Source organism: Bufo gargarizans, chromosome 4 (assembly GCF_014858855.1).
Source record: "Bufo gargarizans isolate SCDJY-AF-19 chromosome 4, ASM1485885v1, whole genome shotgun sequence".
In the NCBI taxonomy this organism is placed as follows: Eukaryota; Metazoa; Chordata; class Amphibia; order Anura; family Bufonidae; genus Bufo; species Bufo gargarizans.
Genome location: NC_058083.1, coordinates 107,373,067 through 107,392,576, shown reverse-complemented (window position 1 = coordinate 107,392,576; position 19,510 = coordinate 107,373,067). Strand labels below are relative to the sequence as shown.

The 19,510-nt window shown below is 42.5% G+C and overlaps 1 protein-coding gene across 3 annotated transcripts in view; it reads right to left on the bottom strand.

Annotated features, from left to right (window-relative positions):
• Positions 1-7,632: 7,632 nt before the first annotated feature.
• Positions 7,633-19,510, bottom strand: part of YEATS2 (YEATS domain containing 2) — a 94,051-nt gene continuing 82,173 nt past the window's right edge. For all 3 annotated transcript variants that reach the window (XM_044290798.1, XM_044290797.1, XM_044290800.1), the window contains 5 exons: positions 18,137-18,338; positions 11,820-12,043; positions 9,002-9,076; positions 8,825-8,898; positions 7,633-7,915 (listed from right to left, as the gene is read on the bottom strand). In XM_044290798.1, the coding sequence (XP_044146733.1) occupies positions 7,792-7,915; positions 8,825-8,898; positions 9,002-9,076; positions 11,820-12,043; positions 18,137-18,338 (699 nt within the window). In that variant the 3' untranslated portion in view covers positions 7,633-7,791. The remainder of the gene's footprint in view (positions 7,916-8,824; positions 8,899-9,001; positions 9,077-11,819; positions 12,044-18,136; positions 18,339-19,510) is intronic.

Genomic DNA, 19,510 nt, shown 5'->3' with positions numbered 1-19,510 from the left:
GAACTTTGCAATCAAAATCTGTAAAAAAATGACCGGTGAAATCCGAAAGGTGCACTTTGGAATATGTGCCCCTTTGCCCACCTTGGCATCAAAAAAGTGTCACACATCTGGTATCGCCGTACTCAGGAGAAGTTGGGGAATGTGTTTTGGGGTGTCATTTTACATATACCCATGCTGGGTGAGAGAAATATCTTGGCAAAAGACAACTTTTCCCATTTTTTTATACAAAGTTGGCATTTGACCAAGATATTTTTCTCACCCAGCATGGGTATATGTAAAATGACACCCCAAAACACATTCCCCAACTTCTCCTGAGTACGGCGATACCAGATGTGTGACACTTTTTTGCAGCCTAGATGCGCAAAGGGGCCCAAATTCCTTTTAGGAGGGCATTTTTAGACATTTGGATCCCAGACTTCTTCTCACACTTTCGGGCCCCTAAAAAGCCAGGGCAGTATAAATACCCCACATGTGACCCCACTTTGGAAAGAAGACACCCCAAGGTATTCAATGAGGGGCATGGCGAGTTCCTAGAATTTTTTATTTTTTTGCATAAGTTAGCGGATATTGATTTTTTTTTTGTTTTTTTCTCACAAAGTCTCACTTTCCGCTAACTTAGGACAAAAATTTCAATCTTTCATGGACTCAATATGCCCCTCACGGAATACCTTGGGGTGTCTTCTTTCCGAAATGGGGTCACATGTGGGGTATTTATACTGCCCTGGCTTTTTAGGGGCCCTAAAGCGTGAGAAGTCTGGAACATAAATGTCTAAAAATGTTTACGCATTTGGATTCCGTGAGGGGTATGGTGCGTCCATGTGAGATTTTATTTTTTGACACAAGTTAGTGGAATATGAGACTTAGTAAGAAAAAACAAACAAAAAATTTCCGCTAACTTGTGCCAAAAAAAAATGTCTGAATGGAGCCTTACCAGGGGGGGGGGGGTGATCAATGACAGGGGGGTGATCACCCATATAGACTCCCTGATCACCCCCCTGTCATTGATCACCCCCCCTCTAAGGCTCCATTCAGTCATCCGCATGATTTTTTACGGATCCATGGATACATGTATCGGATCCACAGAACGCATGCGGACGTCTGAATGGAGCCTTACAGGGGGGTTATCAATGACAGGGGGTGATCAGGGTAATCAGGGTGATCACCCCCCTGTCACTGATCACCCCCCCTGTAAGGCTCCATTCAGACATCCGCATGATTTTTTACGGATCCATGGATACATGTATCGGATCCACAAAACGCATGCGGACGTCTGAATGGAGCCTTACAGGGGGGTTATCAATGACAGGGGGTGATCAGGGTAATCACCCCCCTGTCACTGATCACCCCCCCTGTAAGGCTCCATTCAGACATCCGCATGATTTTTTACGGATCCATGGATACATGGATCGGATCCACAAAACGCATGCTGACGTCTGAATGGAGCCTTACAGGGGGGTTATCAATGACAGGGGGTGATCAGGGTAATCACCCCCCTGTCACTGATCACCCCCCCTGTAAGGCTCCATTCAGACATCCGCATGATTTTTTACGGATCCATGGATACATGGATCGGATCCACAAAACGCATGCGGACGTCTGAATGGAGCCTTACAGGGGGGTTATCAATGACAGGGGGGTGATCAGGGAGTGTATATGGGTGATCACCCGCCTGTCATTGATCACCCCCTGTAAGGCTCCATTCAGACGTCCGCATGTGTTTTGCGGATCCGATCCATGTATCCGTAAAAATCATGCGGACGTCTGAATGGAGCCTTACAGGGGAGTGATCAATGACAGGGGGTGATCAGGGAGTGTATATGGGTGATCACCCGCCTGTCATTGATCACCCCCCTGTAAGGCTCCATTCAGACGTCCGTATGCTTTTTGCGGATCCGATCCATGTATCCGTGGATCCGTAAAAATCATACGGACGTCTGAACGGAGCCTGACAGGGGGGTGATCAATGACAGGGCGGTGATCAATGACAGGGGGGTGATTAGGGAGTTTATATGGGGTGATCATGGGTGATCAGGGGTTTGGGGGGGGGTGTAGTGTGGTGTTTGGTGCGACTGTACTGACCTACCTGAGTCCTCTGGTGGTCGATCCTAACAAAAGGGACCACCAGAGGACCAGGTAGGAGGTATATTAGACGCTGTTATGAAAACAGCGTCTAATATACCTGTTAGGGGTTAAAAAATTCGGATCTCCAGCCTGCCAGCGAACGATCGCCGCTGGCATGCTGGAGATCCACTCGCTTACCTTCCGTTCCTGTGTGCGCGCGCGCCTGTGTGCGCGCGTTCACAGGAAATCTCGCGTCTCGCGAGATGACGCCTATTGGCGTTAGTGTGACCTGGGAGAGCCGCCGCGATGACGCCTTTCGGCATTAGCGTGGCGGCAAGCGGTTAAAGAGGACCTTTCACCTCTCCTGACAGGCCTGTTTTAATAGCTTCATGCATTCCCCGTGTAACAACAATTCTGGAGCTAGAAGTTATGAATGAATTGCTATCAGTCTGCAGTAAGGGTACAGAGGGGTGGTAACCATTTGGGGGGGGGACTTAAAAATCTGATTTGGACAGCTGCCTAGCAAGCAATGACATGCCAGTATGACTCCACTTTATCAACAAACTACTGTGGAGATAAAATGTTGTCACTTAAAGGCAGAAATGCTCATGGTGTGAACTGGTGCCACATGATCATTTAGTTCTACTGGGCAATGGGGGCCTGCCAGGTCATTTTTTCATTTTCATCCATAACTACAGTAACCTAGTCAGCGGGTTACTAGTCAGAGGCTTGGCAGCTGTAGTCAGTGTAACATTTTATTTCTCTGGAAATAACTGGAGTGAATGCAGCAGATCCTGCTATTACACTGGCAGTCAAAAGTAACAGACGTCACCATAACTCTGACTACCCCACATGGCACACAGGGGCAACCAGTAGTCTGAAATGCTCCTCTCCAGCCAATGACTGGCTTCAGTGCTGATGTGCCTCTTATGGACACGTCACTGCTGAATCCAGTCACTGGCTGCAGCAGATGATCATGGCGGAGAGGAAGTAAACAAGCCATGGACCGGAAGATAGACACACGGGAGCCATTGCGCAGGACCGGACGCGGGTAGCAGGTAAGTATGAATCTTTCCATAGCGGAGAAAGGCTGCGGGCACCAGTGAAAAGTTACTTCTTCCCGGACAACACTTTTATGGTAGCGCTGAATTTAGCATTTTCCTATTCCCATTTATACTGGCACATGATTCCCTGCATGTCCACACATATATAGCTTTTCAAATTTTTCAGTTATTAAATCCATGTTGTATGGCATATTTACTTATAGGGATTTAGAACATTTCAGAAACTGTAATAAATCTGCTGTGAGTTCTACCTAAGTAGCCTGATTACTTACATGGTGGTGAGAAAAGGCCTGATGTCACCATCTTACTACAGTAAATGTGTTATTAATAAGTTATTGGCCATTATACAGGAGTCTGAACTTTGACTTACCGACTCCACAGGCCTGTTTCGTAGGGTCCCCACTCTAACTGGAGCTCTAGGAAAAGGAGAGCCAGCTTTTACTAAGTAACCATATACCCTTTTAATTTGTGTAGAACTACTGTAATTCTGCTAAATTCAATAGAAATCAGCCACGTCTGCTCTAAGATTTACTTACAATAAAGAACCTCTTCATATGGTTTGGGGGAGATTTATCAAAACTGGTGTAAAGGAAAACTGACTGAGTTATCCATAGCAACCAATCAGATTCCACCTTTCTGTTTTCACTGCTCCTTTGGAAAATGAAAGGTGGAATCTGATTGGTTGCTATGGGCAACTAAACCAGTCTTCCCCTTTGTGCCTTTTGAGATCTTCCTGTGGTGGGGGAGTACAGTGACCCAATGAGATAATTAAGAGCAGAACAATAATTGGCTCTGGATTTTTTGGTAACCCTTAACCACTTCAGCCCCGCTAGGTGAAACCCCCTTCATGACCAGGCCACTTTTTACACTTCGGCACTACACTCCTTTCACCGTTTATCGCTCGGTCATGCAACTTACCACCCAAATGAATTTTACCTCCTTTTCTTCTCACTAATAGAGCTTTCATTTGGTGGTATTTTATTGCTGCTGACATTTTTACTTTTTTTGTTATTAATCGAAATGTAACGATTTTTTTGCAAAGAAATGACAATTTTACACTTTCAGCTGTAAAATTTTGCAAAAAAAACCGACATCCATATATAAATTTTTCGCTAAATTTATAGTTCTACATGTCTTTGATAAAAAAAAAATGTTTGGGCAAAAAAAAAATGGTTTGGGTAAAAGTTATAGCGTTTACAAACTATGGTACAAAAATGTGAATTTCCGCTTTTTGAAGCAGCTCTGACTTTCTGAGCACCAGTCAAGATTCCTGAGGTTCTACAATGCCCAAACAGTAGAAAACCCCCACAAATGACCCCATTTCGGAAAGTAGACACCCTAAGGTATTCGCTGATGGGCAAATGCCAACTTTGTATAAAAAAAATGGGAAAAGTTGTCTTTTGCCAAGATATTTCTCTCACCCAGCATGGGTATATGTAAAATGACACCCCAAAACACATTCCCCAACTTCTCCTGAGTACGGCGATACCACATGTGTGACACTTTTTTGCAGCCAAGGTGGGCAAAGGGGCGCATATTCCAAAGTGCACCTTTTGGATTTCACCGGTCATTTTTTACAGATTTTGATTGCAAAGTACTTCTCACACATTTGGGCCCCTAAATTGCCAGGGCAGTATAACTACGCCACAAGTGACCCCATTTTGGAAAGAAGACACCCCAAGGTATTCCGTGAGGGGCATGGCGAGTTCCTAGAATTTTTTATTTTTTGTCGCAAGTTAGTGGAATATGAGACTTTGTAAGGAAAAAAGAAAAAAAAAAGAAAAATCATCATTTTCCGCTAACTTGTGACAAAAAATAAAAAATTCTAGGAACTCGCCGTGCCCCTCACGGAATACCTTGGGGTGTCTTCTTTCCAAAATGGGGTCACTTGTGGCGTAGTTATACTGCCCTGGCAATTTAGGGGCCCAAATGTGTAAGAAGTACCTTGCAATCAAAATCTGTAAAAAATGGCCTGCGAAACCCGAAAGGTGCTCTTTGGAATATGTGCCCCTTTGCCCACCTTGGCTGCAAAAAAGTGTCACACATCTGGGGAATGTGTTTTGGGGTGTCATTTTACATATACCCATGCTGGGTGAGAGAAATATCTTGGCAAAAGACAACTTTTCCCATTTTTTTTATACAAAGTTGGCATTTGACCAAGATATTTTTCTCACCCAGCATGGGTATATGTAAAATGACACCCCAAAACACATTGCCCAACTTCTCCTGAGTACGGCGATACCAGATGTGTGACACTTTTTTGCAGCCTAGATGCGCAAAGGGGCCCAAATTCCTTTTAGGAGGGCATTTTTAGACATTTGGATGCCAGACTTCTTCTCACACTTTCGGGCCCCTAAAAAGCCAGGGCAGTATAAATACCCCACATGTGACCCCACTTTGGAAAGAAGACACCCCAAGGTATTCAATGAGGGGCATGGCGAGTTCCTAGAAATTTTTTTTTTTTTGCATAAGTTAGCGGATATTGATTTTTTTTTGTTTTTTTCTCACAAAGTCTCACTTTCCGCTAACTTGGGACAAAAATTTCAATCTTTCATGGACTCAATATGCCCCTCACGGAATACCTTGGGGTGTCTTCTTTCCGAAATGGGGTCACATGTGGGGTATTTATACTGTCCTGGCTTTTTAGGGGCCCTAAAGCGTGAGAAGAAGTCTGGAATATAAATGTCTAAAAATGTTTACGCATTTGGATTCCGTGAGGGGTATGGTGAGTTCATGTGAGATTTTATTTTTTGACACAAGTTAGTAGAATATGAGACTTTGTAAGAAAAAACAAAAACAAAAACAAACAAAAAATTTCCGCTAACTTGTGCCAAAAAAAATGTCTGAATGGAGCCTTACAGGGGGGTGATCAATAACAGGGGGGTGATCAATGACAGGGGGGTGATCACCCATATAGACTCCCTGATCACCCCCCTGTCATTGATCACCCCCCTGTAAGGCTCCATTCAGACGTCCGTATAATTTTTACGGATCCATGGATTGGATCCGCAAAACACATGCGGACGTCTGAATGGAGCCTTACAGGGGGGTTATCAATGACAGGGGGTGATCACCCCCCCTGTAAGGCTCCATTCAGACGTCCGCATGATTTTTACGGATCCATGGATACATGGATCGGATCCACAAAACACATGCGGACGTCTGACCGGAGCCTTACAGGGGGGTGATCAATGACAGGGGGTGATCAGGGAGTGTATATGGGTGATCACCCGCCTGTCATTGATCACCCCCCTGTAAGGCTCCATTCAGACGTCCGTATGCTTTTTGCGGATCCGATCCATGTATCCGTGGATCCGTAAAAATCATACGGACGTCTGAACGGAGCCTGACAGGGGGGTGATCAATGACAGGGGGGTGATCAGGAAGTTTATATGAGGTGATCATGGGTGATCAGGGGTTTATAAGGGGTTAATAAGTGACGGGGGGGGGGGGGGGGGGGTGTAGTGTGGTGTGGTGTTTGGTGCGACTGTACTGAGCTACCTGAGTCCTCTGGTGGTCGATCCTAACAAAAGGGACCACCAGAGGACCAGGTAGGAGGTATATTAGACGCTGTTATGAAAACAGCGTCTAATATACCTGTTAGGGGTTAAAAAATTCGGATCTCCAGCCTGCCAGCGAGCGATTGCCGCTGGCAGGCTGGAGATCCACTCGCTTACCTTCCGTTCCTGTGTGCGCGTTCACAGGAAATCCCGGCCCTAGCGAGATGACGCGTATATGCGTCGTCGTGCGCAGGGCTGCCGCCTCCGGACCGCACATCTGCGTTAGGCGGTCCGGAGGCGGTTAAACAGTCAACACAAAAAACTAACAATTTTAGATCTGCGCCTGTAATTTGCCTAATATAGGTGTATTTCAGTATACCGTAATAAATTTATTTACTTCTGATACTGTACTAAGCGTGTTTGTTGTTGTATATCTGAAAACAAATAAAAAACATGTAAAAAAAAACAATGTTATCATAATGCCATAAATAATTCTTTGCACCAATTATTTCATGACCAAAGAGTTTTCTACAATGAAATCGAGTTGTATTTCTGTATCAAATAATACAACCATGGATTAGCTTGAAAACACCCACACAAGAAGTTTATATTCATACGGCCGGCGTGTTTTTTTTCATGTAGTTTAAAAAAAAATATATAATTGATTTAACCTATGGGTGTACACATTTATACGAACTTTCAGCTTGTGTTCTTTTGCACGGACCCGCGCCAGAGCCATGCAGAAAATACACAAATATTGCATGGACACTTTTTTTATGCTTCCCAGTCATTTCAATGGGTGATTCAATGTAGATTCTCCCCCAAGATAGGGCATGCTGCTTCTTTTTCCATGTGGTGCTTCCCATGGAAATGAATGGGAGACTGTTTTGTGACATTTTTGGTAGCCGATCTTGAGGCGGAAACACTCCAAAATCAGTGCCAAAAAACTCAGTGTGAACTGGCCCTTAGAGGAAACCCTTATCAGTACTGACAGTAGTCATGAGAGATACCAGAGAAGTGAGTTTATTTCCTGCTGAATAGACGCACTCAAATATATACATAGATGGGAGTTGTACACCTTCATCCTGTGTGACACAAAAGCACTAAACCAAAAAATAACATATACCTCTACCCTATAAAAATACTGCTCGTTAGTGTGAGATATTCTATTTTAATGGCAATGCATCATCCACTTGTGAGGCCCCCAGGTGCTTGTTTGTGAGGAAGTCAAATAGAGGAATATTACAAATTGCTTGATGAATGTTGGCAACGCTGATTTCTCTTGGTGCTCTGTTCACAAGGAAGAAAGAAAAAAAGCACAATCAATCTTAAGGAAACTGCAAGGAAAAAAAAAATCTATAATTTGTTAGCGCTTTGATAACACTTTCAATTAACAGTAATATTTCCCAATACATAAAAGACAACATTTATCCAGAAAGAGGCCATGGCAGCAACTGCCGCAGCCCTGGATGCTTCCAGCCATGACAGATATACATGTCTCCTACAGGTGAAATGTATTATTACATGCTGCCATACAACTAAATGGCTAGTTTCACAGGTACATTTGTCCACTAATATTAAGACTCAGTTCAGGTCATTAGACCTGCAGGGAGACGGGACACAAGGCCATAGTGACAGAGCAGAAACGCGGCCATAATACCCTTGTGTAAAACTGACCAATGGCCGACTGTATAATGGATGGATGGATTGAGTCCGTAATCCCTGACCTCTTTGGTTCTCAGAGGGAGGTGGTGAACAGTGGACCCACCTCTATAATGTTCACATATCCTTATTAGTGTTGAGTGAAGCAAGCTTTGGATGCTTCATCCGAAGTTGCTTCGTTCCAAAACTTCAGAACAATACTATACGGAGATTCGTCTCTGTACAGTATTAGAATGTATGGGCTCCGATGAGCCTGAGTAAGTTATTTGCGAAGTTGCGCGTTAATTCGTTAAATAACTTTGGTAGTTAATTTTTAAAGTGGAAAACCACTTTAAAACTTGAAACCAAACTCGGCTTCAGAGGGACAGTATTTAGTATTTAATTTTCAATAGCACTACCGAAATAAAAAAGTTAAATAGTTAAAAAAATTCTTAAAAAAACTGCTTTCTATGAACACTGAGCTTTAAAAAAAAAATGCCCTTTTCCAACGGAAGTGTCCCCTTTGAATACACAGTTCATAGAAATTTACCAACATACCGTTTGCTAGAGGTCATCTGATATCCCACCGCTAAAGCATCTCGTAGTAAGTCACTAACAAACTGCCCTGTGGCCTAAGGAAATGAAGTATATATAAAAAAATAAAAATAATGAATAATTAAAGAAACAAAGGATAACAAAACTGGCAGTAAAATGTGGCTAAGAAATAAAATGTACCTTTAAAATCATTTCTTCTACTGGAGAGGCGTAGACATTTTTGTGGATTTCCACTGGCTGTAATGAAACGCCAATCTAAAATAAAATAAAAAATGAAACATTTTCAGCTGAACATAGATTTATATAATGAAGTGATAACACTGATATACTATATATTCAGCAATCACAATGCTTCATGCATCCCAGCGAGTCATACAATGAAAGCACACTATGGGGTCATTTATCAAACAGAAATTACCCCCCAAATTAGCAGATTGCGGCACAAAGGTCTCATTTACCATTTTCTACCTCTATTTTAGGTGTAGAAAATGGTCTACATTTAAGACAGCTAGGAAGCGGCGGGGAATATGGCAAAGTTATGTAGAGGCCGGCGCCTCTTCATAAATCTGGCAGATCCATCGTCAGGTATTGGGGTTATTAAGATCGGTGTCTAAAACACCGGTTTTAATAAATGTGCCCCTATATTGCTATTATCACAGAAGCAAGAGTGGACCTAGATTCATTTTTATGCAAGTTATGCACATAAAACACCCTCACTTCCTACTACTGCCATTCAGTACAGAATACATAATAAGGCCCCATGCACACGGCCGTGTTTCACAGCCGTGTGCGGGCCGTGGAACCGCGGCCTGGATCCCGCCTGAGAGCAGGAGCGCACGGCGTCACTGGTTGCTATGACGCCGTGCGCTCCCTGCTGCCGGCACAGTACAGTAATACACTGGTATAGATCATACCAGTGTAATACTGTATTGCGGCGGCAGCAGGGAGCGCACGGCGTCATAGCAACCAGTGACGCCGTGCGCTCCTGCTCTCAGGCGGGATCCAGGCCGCGGTTCCACGGCCCGCACACGGCTGTGAAACACGGCCGTGTGCATGGTGCCTAATAGGGATATAATATACATATAAATAGTGTGAAGTGTTGCCGGAGAAACAGGCTTTATTCACGCTCTCCTGTTTGGTCATCAGTCTCAGGTGTAAGACAATGGAGCTGCACAGTAAGTGCTAATGGCCGCCGCATACATGGCTCAATCTTTATGAGGATTCCTGTGGCACCTTCGCTATCTGCTACAGTTTCCTTGGTAGACTGCCAACCAGGAATACAGGAGCAGAACAGCTGTTATCCAGAAGGCTAGGAAAGATGGTGACCATTTACTTATTTAAGGGGTTGTCTTATCATGACAGCCACTATTTTTTTCGATCAGCTGATTGGGCATGGGTCCTGCTTTTAAAATCCACTGCAAGCAGCTGTTATCACGGGGAGAAATTGTGACCAGACATTTAACAGTTTTGCCCAAGCTCTGCTTGGAATTGAAGAAGAGGACTTAACAGTTCAGCCAGAGAGGATCAGAGTAAGAGGTGGACAGGGGCTATTTTATCATATCAGAAGGTTGGTAGCAGCTGGTGATATTAGCCTGGTCTTGTTTGAAAGCTGCCATTCCAAGCTTTGAAACAAAACCAGAATCGGGTCAGGAGTTAAAGCAGCCTAAACCTGCTTTCCCTTTTGCTGCTTTCACTCCCAACCTGATTTCTAACAGCTATATCTCCCGATGTAGTAAAGACAATGCTGTGATTTTTGTCTTGTTTCTTAAGCTTAGATTGTCAGCTTTAAAACAAAACCAGACAACCATATCCCTAGCTGCCATCCAAAACAAAAATTAAAGCAGCCCCCCCCCTTCAGCCTGGAGGAGGAAAGGAGTGCAATGGGGGAGCTAACAGCCTGCCGGAGGAAAGAAAAAAAACATTCAAGTTCTCATGCAGCTAAATTGCAGAAAACAAGTTAAGACTGCTGGAACACAAAGGGGGGAAATGTTAAGGCTAAGATTAGTTATGTCACCAAGGGGTCAAAACGCATCTCAGTCATCTTAGTTGTGTGATAACTTTATTTACTTAAGACATAAATTAAAAATCTACAATAAAAAAAGGGAGATTTTTGGGAGATTTTTCCGATTTTAAAGTGTGTCTCTGTCGGTACTTTTGGCAGTGCTGAACAGTTGACAGCACTAGATAGGAACAGGTTGGAACAGGACAAATATACTTTTTGTAAAAGCTTTTCATACCAATAGTAGTGAGAATTTGAAATTTTCTTCTGCCAAATTCTGTTGTTACAAATTACCAGATTGAGGTCTTCACAGTGTAGTGCTCTCTGCATTGAGCTCCTTCACAGCCCCTCCACCTCTGCTCTGAGTGACAGATGTAGCATCCAACCAGGAGACTATTACACCTGTCATTCAAAGCAGAGGGGAGGGGTTGTGAAGGAGCTCAACGCAGACAGCACTTCACTGCAAAGCTCCGCCTCCTGGGCACTTGCGCAGAATTTGGCAGAATAAAACTTAGTATTCTCCCGACTCCTGACAAGAAAAGGTATGTATATCCTGCTCTCTCCAGCCACTACTTAGTGCTATCAGCAGTTTATCACAGTCAAAACGGCGGACAGACTCCCTTTAACAACGCATATACAGGTACGAAGGGGTTGTTTTAGTGAGCTAGAATATGTCATCACTTTATGATCAGTGATTCGACCTCTGGGACCACCTACCAAACCTGTGAATGAAGATGGTGCAGCACTGGTTTAGTGCTGTATTGTCTCCAAAGTTTTTCCACTGTAGGTGGCCTGGGCTCCTCTGTGCAGAAGGGAAAAGCGGGGAAGGAGACACACCACTAAGCTGTAGCATCCTTTTTATTCTCAGGATTAGTGGGGGCGTCCCAGAGGTCAGATCCTCTCTGGTCATAAGGTGATTGCATATCCTAACTAACAGGAATTCCCCTTTGACAATTCTAATTAAAATGGATCAGTTCTTCTTACAATAGATGTAATTACCTCTTGTGCGGTGTCTCTGATAAACTCACTCGGCAAGCTCGGGGTCAAGTAAAATTTGACATTATCTCCTTCTTCATTTTCTTTTTTAATCTGAGGTTTGCTCTCAACTTCAATACTGAGGATATCAACGTGCTCTTCCACTTCTCTATCCTTTTTAAGAATCTTCTCTAGTTCCTCAATCTTTTGACAGAGAGCGCCGGGGGAGGAATAGGAGGAGGGTAAAGCTGGAAAAATACAGACAGGGAATAAATACCTGGAATTATACAGAAACTAAGTTAAATTTAAAAAAGAGTCTAACTGTAGCATAGGTGCCTTGCCATAGACGCCACTGCAACTGTATCAGATTACAGAACCAAGGAAAGTTACATAAACTAGAAGTTATTCTTTCTGGTCTATAACAGACAGGTCGGTGCTTGAATGACAATGACAAACAATTGTAATGTGCTTTTCTCACAGGGACTCAAAGCACAGGGATAATTGTACTCAGCATTTACAATCCTGAGAATCGGGCAGATTATTGGGAACGACTGTTCCTGCGCAGGGCCTTCCTGACAATCTGGCCAAGTCAATGTGCCGCCGAACCTGTCGTTCATGGAGGTACCACCAATCGTGGCTTCTAGGCAGCAGATCGTGCTGTCTGTCTGCTGCTCAGAAGCCATGATTCTGTATGAAGACTAGGGAAATCAATAGCGATCCCTCGACCTCATGCTGTGAAGGAGATTGCTGCATGTAAATGTGCGGTCTCCTTCACTGATCGAGCAGCCGACTGTCGGGAAGGAGCGCTTCCTTCCAGACAATTGACTGCTCAGTCGGCCCGTCTAAATCCAGCTTTAGTATCAGACAGGAACAGGCTGTGGATATAAAGGAACACATGGGGTGACATTTTATGAGTTTTCTAGTGATGAGGAGGTCTACACAATGCATGGTGCAAGGTAACAAGAGAAATAAACCAATACACAGTGCTGATACAAATCAATGGCTTGTCAGTAATTTACACTTGAAATGCAATATATAAGGCTTCTTTCCCACGGGCGTGTGTGCCCCGTTGCCGTATTGCGGACCGCATTTGCAGATCCGCAATACACGGGTGCCATTCCGTGGGCATTCCGCATCACAGATGCGGACCCATTCAGTTCAATGGGAGATGCGGAATGGTGCAGAAGGGAAGCACTGAACAGAACCCTACAGAAGCACTACGGAGTGCTTCCATGGGGTTTCGTCCCGTACTTCTGTTCCGCAAAAAGATAGAACATGTCCTATCTTTTTGCGATCCGCTGCGGCTGCCACACGGACTGTGCTCGTGCATTGCGGCCCGCATTTTGCATGACCACGGGGCGCACACGCCTGTGGGAAAGAGGCCTAAATGCAATATGTTGCGTGTTGGGGCTGAGCACCTATATGGAAACCAGTAAAATACCAGGGAGTCGTCCCAGACACAACTATCCATGCGCTTTGTGTCCCTGTGAGAAAAGCGCATAAAAAATGTTTGTCATTGTCATTATAGGAACGCTTTGTACAAAACTGCTACTCCGTGCCTAATGGAGGATGAGAGTGGGTGGTGCATGATACAGGGAGTCAAGGAATAATACCTGCCATACACTATCTTCTCATGCCCTGCACATGGCATAATGCAGTGTTTTGTGCAGAGTTTCCTTAAAGGACATCTGTCAGCAGATTTGTACCTATGACACTGGCTGACCTGTTACATGTGCGCTTGCCAGCTAAAGGCATCTGTGTTGGTCCCATGTTAATATGTGCCCACATTGCTGAGAAAAATGAAGCTTTAAAGGGGTTGTCCAAGTAATTTTTATTGATGACCTCTGCCGGTTGAAGAGAAGGCGCCGCTGCCTTCTCTTCATTGTTTACCTGCTTGTCGTCGCAACTGTACTTTAACGGATGGCTTGTTCCAATATGAGTTAAATGGGACGGCCTAGGTGTAATTACACCTGCTCACCACTGCAGCAGCGATGACGAGCAGGTAAACAATGAAGAGAATGCAGCGCTGGCACAGAGTGCGCCTTCTCTTCAACCAGCTGATTGGCGGGGTGACGAGTGTCAGACCCCGCCGATCTGATATTGATGACCTATCCTGAAGATAGGTCATTAATAAAAATAAATTGGACAACCCCTTTAACATATGTGAATGAGCCTCTTGGAGAAAAAGGGAGCGTTGCCATTACGCCTGTGCTCTCTCTGCCCCCCGACATGTTTCGCCAGTTACTCTGGCGTCTTCCAGGAAACGGGCAGTGAGTGTTTGGGGGGGGGGGGAGGACGGATACTTTATAGCCTCCTATAATGACATCATTAATTGAAAATCCTATGCTGTCGGCCGTTACAGCCATCCCTAAACGTATGTTAGTATCTCAGCCATCGATTGGAGTATAACCCAACTCTCCTCCTCACCATTGACGCTCTCTTACCTCCCGCCCTGCAGCGCTTACTCAGCGCATGTCATTGAACTTAGCCTCCGCTTGTCTCTCTCTTGCTATTGCACATGCCCGGGGACTTCAGCTTACTCGTATCTCTCTTCATTCATGCGCATGCCTCGGGACTTAGACCATAAGCGCCCAACTTGTGCTCACTGCGCATGAACAGGGACTTAAACTAATATTAACGATACACACATCTTTACATCACGCTGTACCATTTTCATCTAGTATTATATTATTTGATACCCGAGTAAAATGTTAAGCACACCACAATTATTGGATTTTATTAGTAGAATATAAATAATCATGATTTAAAAAATAATCATGATTTTAGGAATAATTACTAGTGATGATTTGTGATGATCAAGAATCATGATTTCAAGATAATCAACAGTAATGAATTGTGAGAATCTACATGAATAATCGTGATTAGGAAATATAATCAACATTGATGAATTATTCCTGATCACTTCACTACATGGATTATATAGTTATTACTATGCTTTTTTCTATTAAGAGTTCATAATCAGCTCACTAAGGTTAGTAAACACACGTCATTTTTACAGTTTATTATACACTTATTACTTATATTTATAATTTTCCAATAAATCATGTTGGCCCTTTTGTAATATTTTTTATACTATTCCTTAGGACAGGGTAATAACTAGGGTTATATGTGTGACATATATATAATGTGGGGACTGGGTGGGTTATATATCCATCACCCTTTCAAGTCAATTTATCCTTATGGGTCTGGAAAAAACATTGTTCTGTAATTGGTTTTTGCTGGATAGGCTTTCACCTTTTGTAATTACCGTAGTGTTTAAAGAAAAGAAGAAAAGGTAAATCTCTCATTTAGCCCATTTGGGGCTAGACATTTAAGTCTATAGATTCATTTGGTCTCTTCCTGCCATAATCTCTGGTCGATATTACCTTGTCTGGGGTCCAGGGTTATTTTACTGACACCCCAGAACCTAAGGCTGCTAATATCCCCCTTATGTACATGAAGTACATGTCTCGATAGGGCGGTATCAGCTTCAGTATTCACAGTGCTAAAATGTTTTGAAATACATCTCCTCAATTGTTGTATGGTTTTTCCGATGTAGATCTTTGGACAGCTACATCTGATGGCATAGATTACTCCGGTGGATTTGCAATTTATATATAGTCTTATTTGGTATTTTATATTTTTTTTTTATCATTTATTATTCGTTAATTCTTTAGTAGATATAATTTTACTACAAAAATTGCAATCTCCACATAGGTAAGAGCCTACAGTAGACAGCCATGTTGTTTTTGTCTCTTTCCTATTCCATCGAAAGTGACTATGTACTAGATTTTCTTTTAAGTTCATCCCTATTCTATATGTAATAGTTGGATATTGGGAGATTACTTCTTTGAGGTCATCGTCTGTTCTAAGAATATGCCAATGCCGCTTTAGTATTTGTCTCACTTTTTCATATTGTACATCATAAGTACCAATGCATCGTACTATATTGTTTTCGTTCTGTTGTTGTTGATTCTGCACAAGTTGGATTCTCTCAATAGATTTTGCTCTTTTGTATGCTCTATGTAGAGCTTTTTTCGGATAACCACGTGCCAGGAATCTTTTATACAAGAGTTCACTCTCTCCCTTAAAGGCTTCATCTGTAGAGCAATTTCTTCTTGCTCGCAAGTACTGGCCCAAAGGAATTCCCTTCCTGAGGGCTAATGGGTGGTAAAGTTACTATAGTGGGTTTTGGATTAAATACAAATGATTAAATCCAAATAAATTATAAAAAATAAATGATTTAATCCAAAACCCACTATAGCAACTTTTTATGCATTTCCAAAGATACACAAAAAACAGCATCCGATTCCAGGTAGGCCTATCGTGTCGGGCAATCAAAATGTATGCATCAGTAATTACATTAACCAAGTCATATCCCCATTTGTGCCCGGCCCTACGTCATATCTTAGGGACACAAAGGATGTTCTTGTCAGGCTGCAGGGCACACAAGTCAGCAGAACCACTTTGATTGCAAGTTTGGATGTTGAGGCACTATATAAAGTATACAGCATCAATTAGGACTAGAAGCAATGAATTACTACCTTAGCACAAAGGATATACACTTTCAGCAACTCAATTTTGTTCACACTGTTACAATTTCTGTTATAATTATTAACTTTTGATGGAAAATATTATTTACAGACCACTGGTACCGCAATGGGCACGAATTGTGCACCACAATTTGCTAATCTTTTTTTAGGGTGGTGGGAAGAAAGAATCTTTTTCACAGAAGATAACAAATTTTACTAAGCGTGTCACGTTTTGGGGTCGATATATAGATGACATTTTGATTTTGTGGGTGGGCACTCAAGATGAATTTGATCAATTTGCCCTTAACGATAATACAGTAGGTCTCAGTTGTACTGCTGAGATACACCATGCTAGCTTAAATTTTCTGGATTTCTGGAAGGCTACATCTACCAATAGTCTTTTACACTGGCAAAGTTACCACCCATTAGCCCTCAGAAAGGGAATTCCTGTGGGCCAATACTTGCGAGCAAGAAGAAATTGCTCTACAGATGAAGCCTTTGAGCGAGAGAGTGAACTCTTGTATAAAAGATTCTTGGCACATGGTTATCCGAAAAAAGCTCTACAAAGAGCATACAAAAGAGCAAAATCTATTGAGAGAATCCAACTGAAAAAGTGAGACAAATACTAAAGAGACATTGGCATATTCCTATTCTAGTAATCTAGTTCTTACCCTGTCCTAAGGAATAGTATGAAAAAAAAAATATTACAAAAAATAGAATCTGAACGGGCCAACATGATTTATTGGAAAATTATAAATATAAGTAATAAGTGTATAATAAACTGTAAAAATTACAAGTATGTCTACTAACCTTAGTGAACTGATTATAAACTCTTAATAGAAAAAAGCATAGTAATAACTATATAATCCATGTAGTGAAGTGATCAGGAATAATTAATCCATGTTGATTATAATTCCTAATCACGATTATTCATGTAGATTCTCACAATTCATTACTGTTGATTACCTTGAAATCATGATTCTTGATCATCAAAAATCATCACTAGTAATTATTCCTAAAATCATGAATATTGATTATTTTTTAAATCATGATTATTTATATTCTGCTAATAAAATCCAATAATTGTGGTGTGCTTAACAAATTACTCAGGTATCAAATAATATAATACTAGATAAAAAAAATGGTACAGCGTGATGAGCCCAGATATAAAGATGTGTGTATCCTTAATATATATGCGCAGTGAGCACAAATTGGGTGCTTATGGTCTATAGCATAGGATTTTCAATTAATGATGTCATTATAGGAGGCTATAAAGTATCCGTCCCCCTCCCTCCCCCCCAAACACTCACTGCCCGTTCCCCGGAAGACGCCAGAGTAACTGGCGAAACATGTCGGGGGGGCAGTGTTTGAGGGAGATTTTAGCTCAGGGATGACACTTCATTAGAATCAAAGATAATAATGCCCAGAGATATTAGGGAGGGACAGAGTTAGACAGAGGGAAGGACTGGAACAAGCGCCCAGTTACCAGTCTATCAAGCCCACTGCTGTAATTGTAACATTAAATATACAACATTGTTGTTTGCCCAAACAGGACTGACAAAATGAAGTGACAGAACCGATAGTTTTAATTTGGGTTTGGATAAGAGATATTTTATATAGGCAGCATTAAAAGTTACGTTGTATCAATAGTGAAATAGACGTATGTTACAATAAGGCAACTAATTGGTCACAAAAGACTAACTGTAAATAAACAGGTTAAAGTGCCTTCACATACCGTATGCCTAGGACTCTCTAGTATCACAATTACAGTCATGCACCCCAGCACCCCGAAACAAAAGCCTCACTTGCCTGCCTCATTATCTATACGAGTCAGCACATCTTCAAAAGATTCACGCTCATCACTGGCATTCTCAGGATCCGGGGGCGTGTAACCATGCATCCGACACCAATGTACAATTTCCTTGGTTTTTAAAGGAGTAAAATTACTAAATTTTGCTTGCGTCTCTATGATTTCTTGTAGCATCTTCTTCATGGAAACAGCTCGTTGCCACTAAATAAAATGAGGTAATAAATATATACATTATACAAAGTAGAATCTAAATTCACTCAACGTCTTTTTCCTACATTTCACTGGATGACTTATTCAGCATTGCTTTTTGGGGGGAATATTTCTGTAATAAGGTGCTTTATACAGATATCATATGACGGCACAAGAAGTGCCTCCGCAGTATAGCACTGTTGATGCCACTGTACAGGCTCCTTGCACTCAGCTCTCCCTTAGGGTCCATTCACACGTCCATATGTGTTTTGCAGATCCACAAAACACGTACACCGGCAATGTGCATTCCGCATTTTGTGGACCGCACATCGCCGGCACTCGCAATTACGGACAAGAATAGGACATGTTCTATTTTTTTGTGGAACGGAAGTGCGAATCCACAAATGCGGACAGCACATTACGGCCCCATTGAAAATGAATGGGTCCACACCTGTTCCGCAAAATTGCTGAACGGATGCGGACCCATTTTGCAGTCGTGTGAATGGACCCTAAGCACTTAATCTGTTTGTGTGTCCGTGAGCTGCTGCAGGTAAATAACTGGCCTCAGCGGTAACATATCCCCAAGACCATTTCACATAATGCTTGGGGACATATCAGCACTGAGGCCAGCCATTGGTTGCAGTGGCGCACGTGACCTGCTCCATGAGGAAGTTGACAGATGACAAAGGAAAGTCCAGTGGGTGTTGGGGCCATGCGAGTATGGATTTCTCAACAGGTCCCACTGTTGGGTGTAGGAAGATTTAAAAAATAAAAAATTAGTGCAACCCCTTAAAAGGCAATGGACACCTTCTGCGAACAATTTTATCATTGCACCGTGTTTATTTGAGGCTAAATTGGTCTTTAATAAACTTTTCAGCTGTTTGCCTTCTACAGCCTTCTGGTATTCATAGATTCTGCAAACTGTTATGTCTGCTTTCACTGAAATCCATCAGAGAACTACTCACAAACACTCACTGGAGCTAAATTACGAGCAAGCGGAAATAATTTAGCCTCATTGAGTGTTTGAGCTGCGAGGACACTAGACTAAGGGCGACAGATTGGCTCTCTGACGGATTTAAGTAAGAATCAGAAGGAATAGGAAAAGTCTGCAGATGTAGTGAAACCTGAAGACTGTGGAGGACAAACGGTTTTATACAAAAAATTAGCACAATCTAAAAATTAAA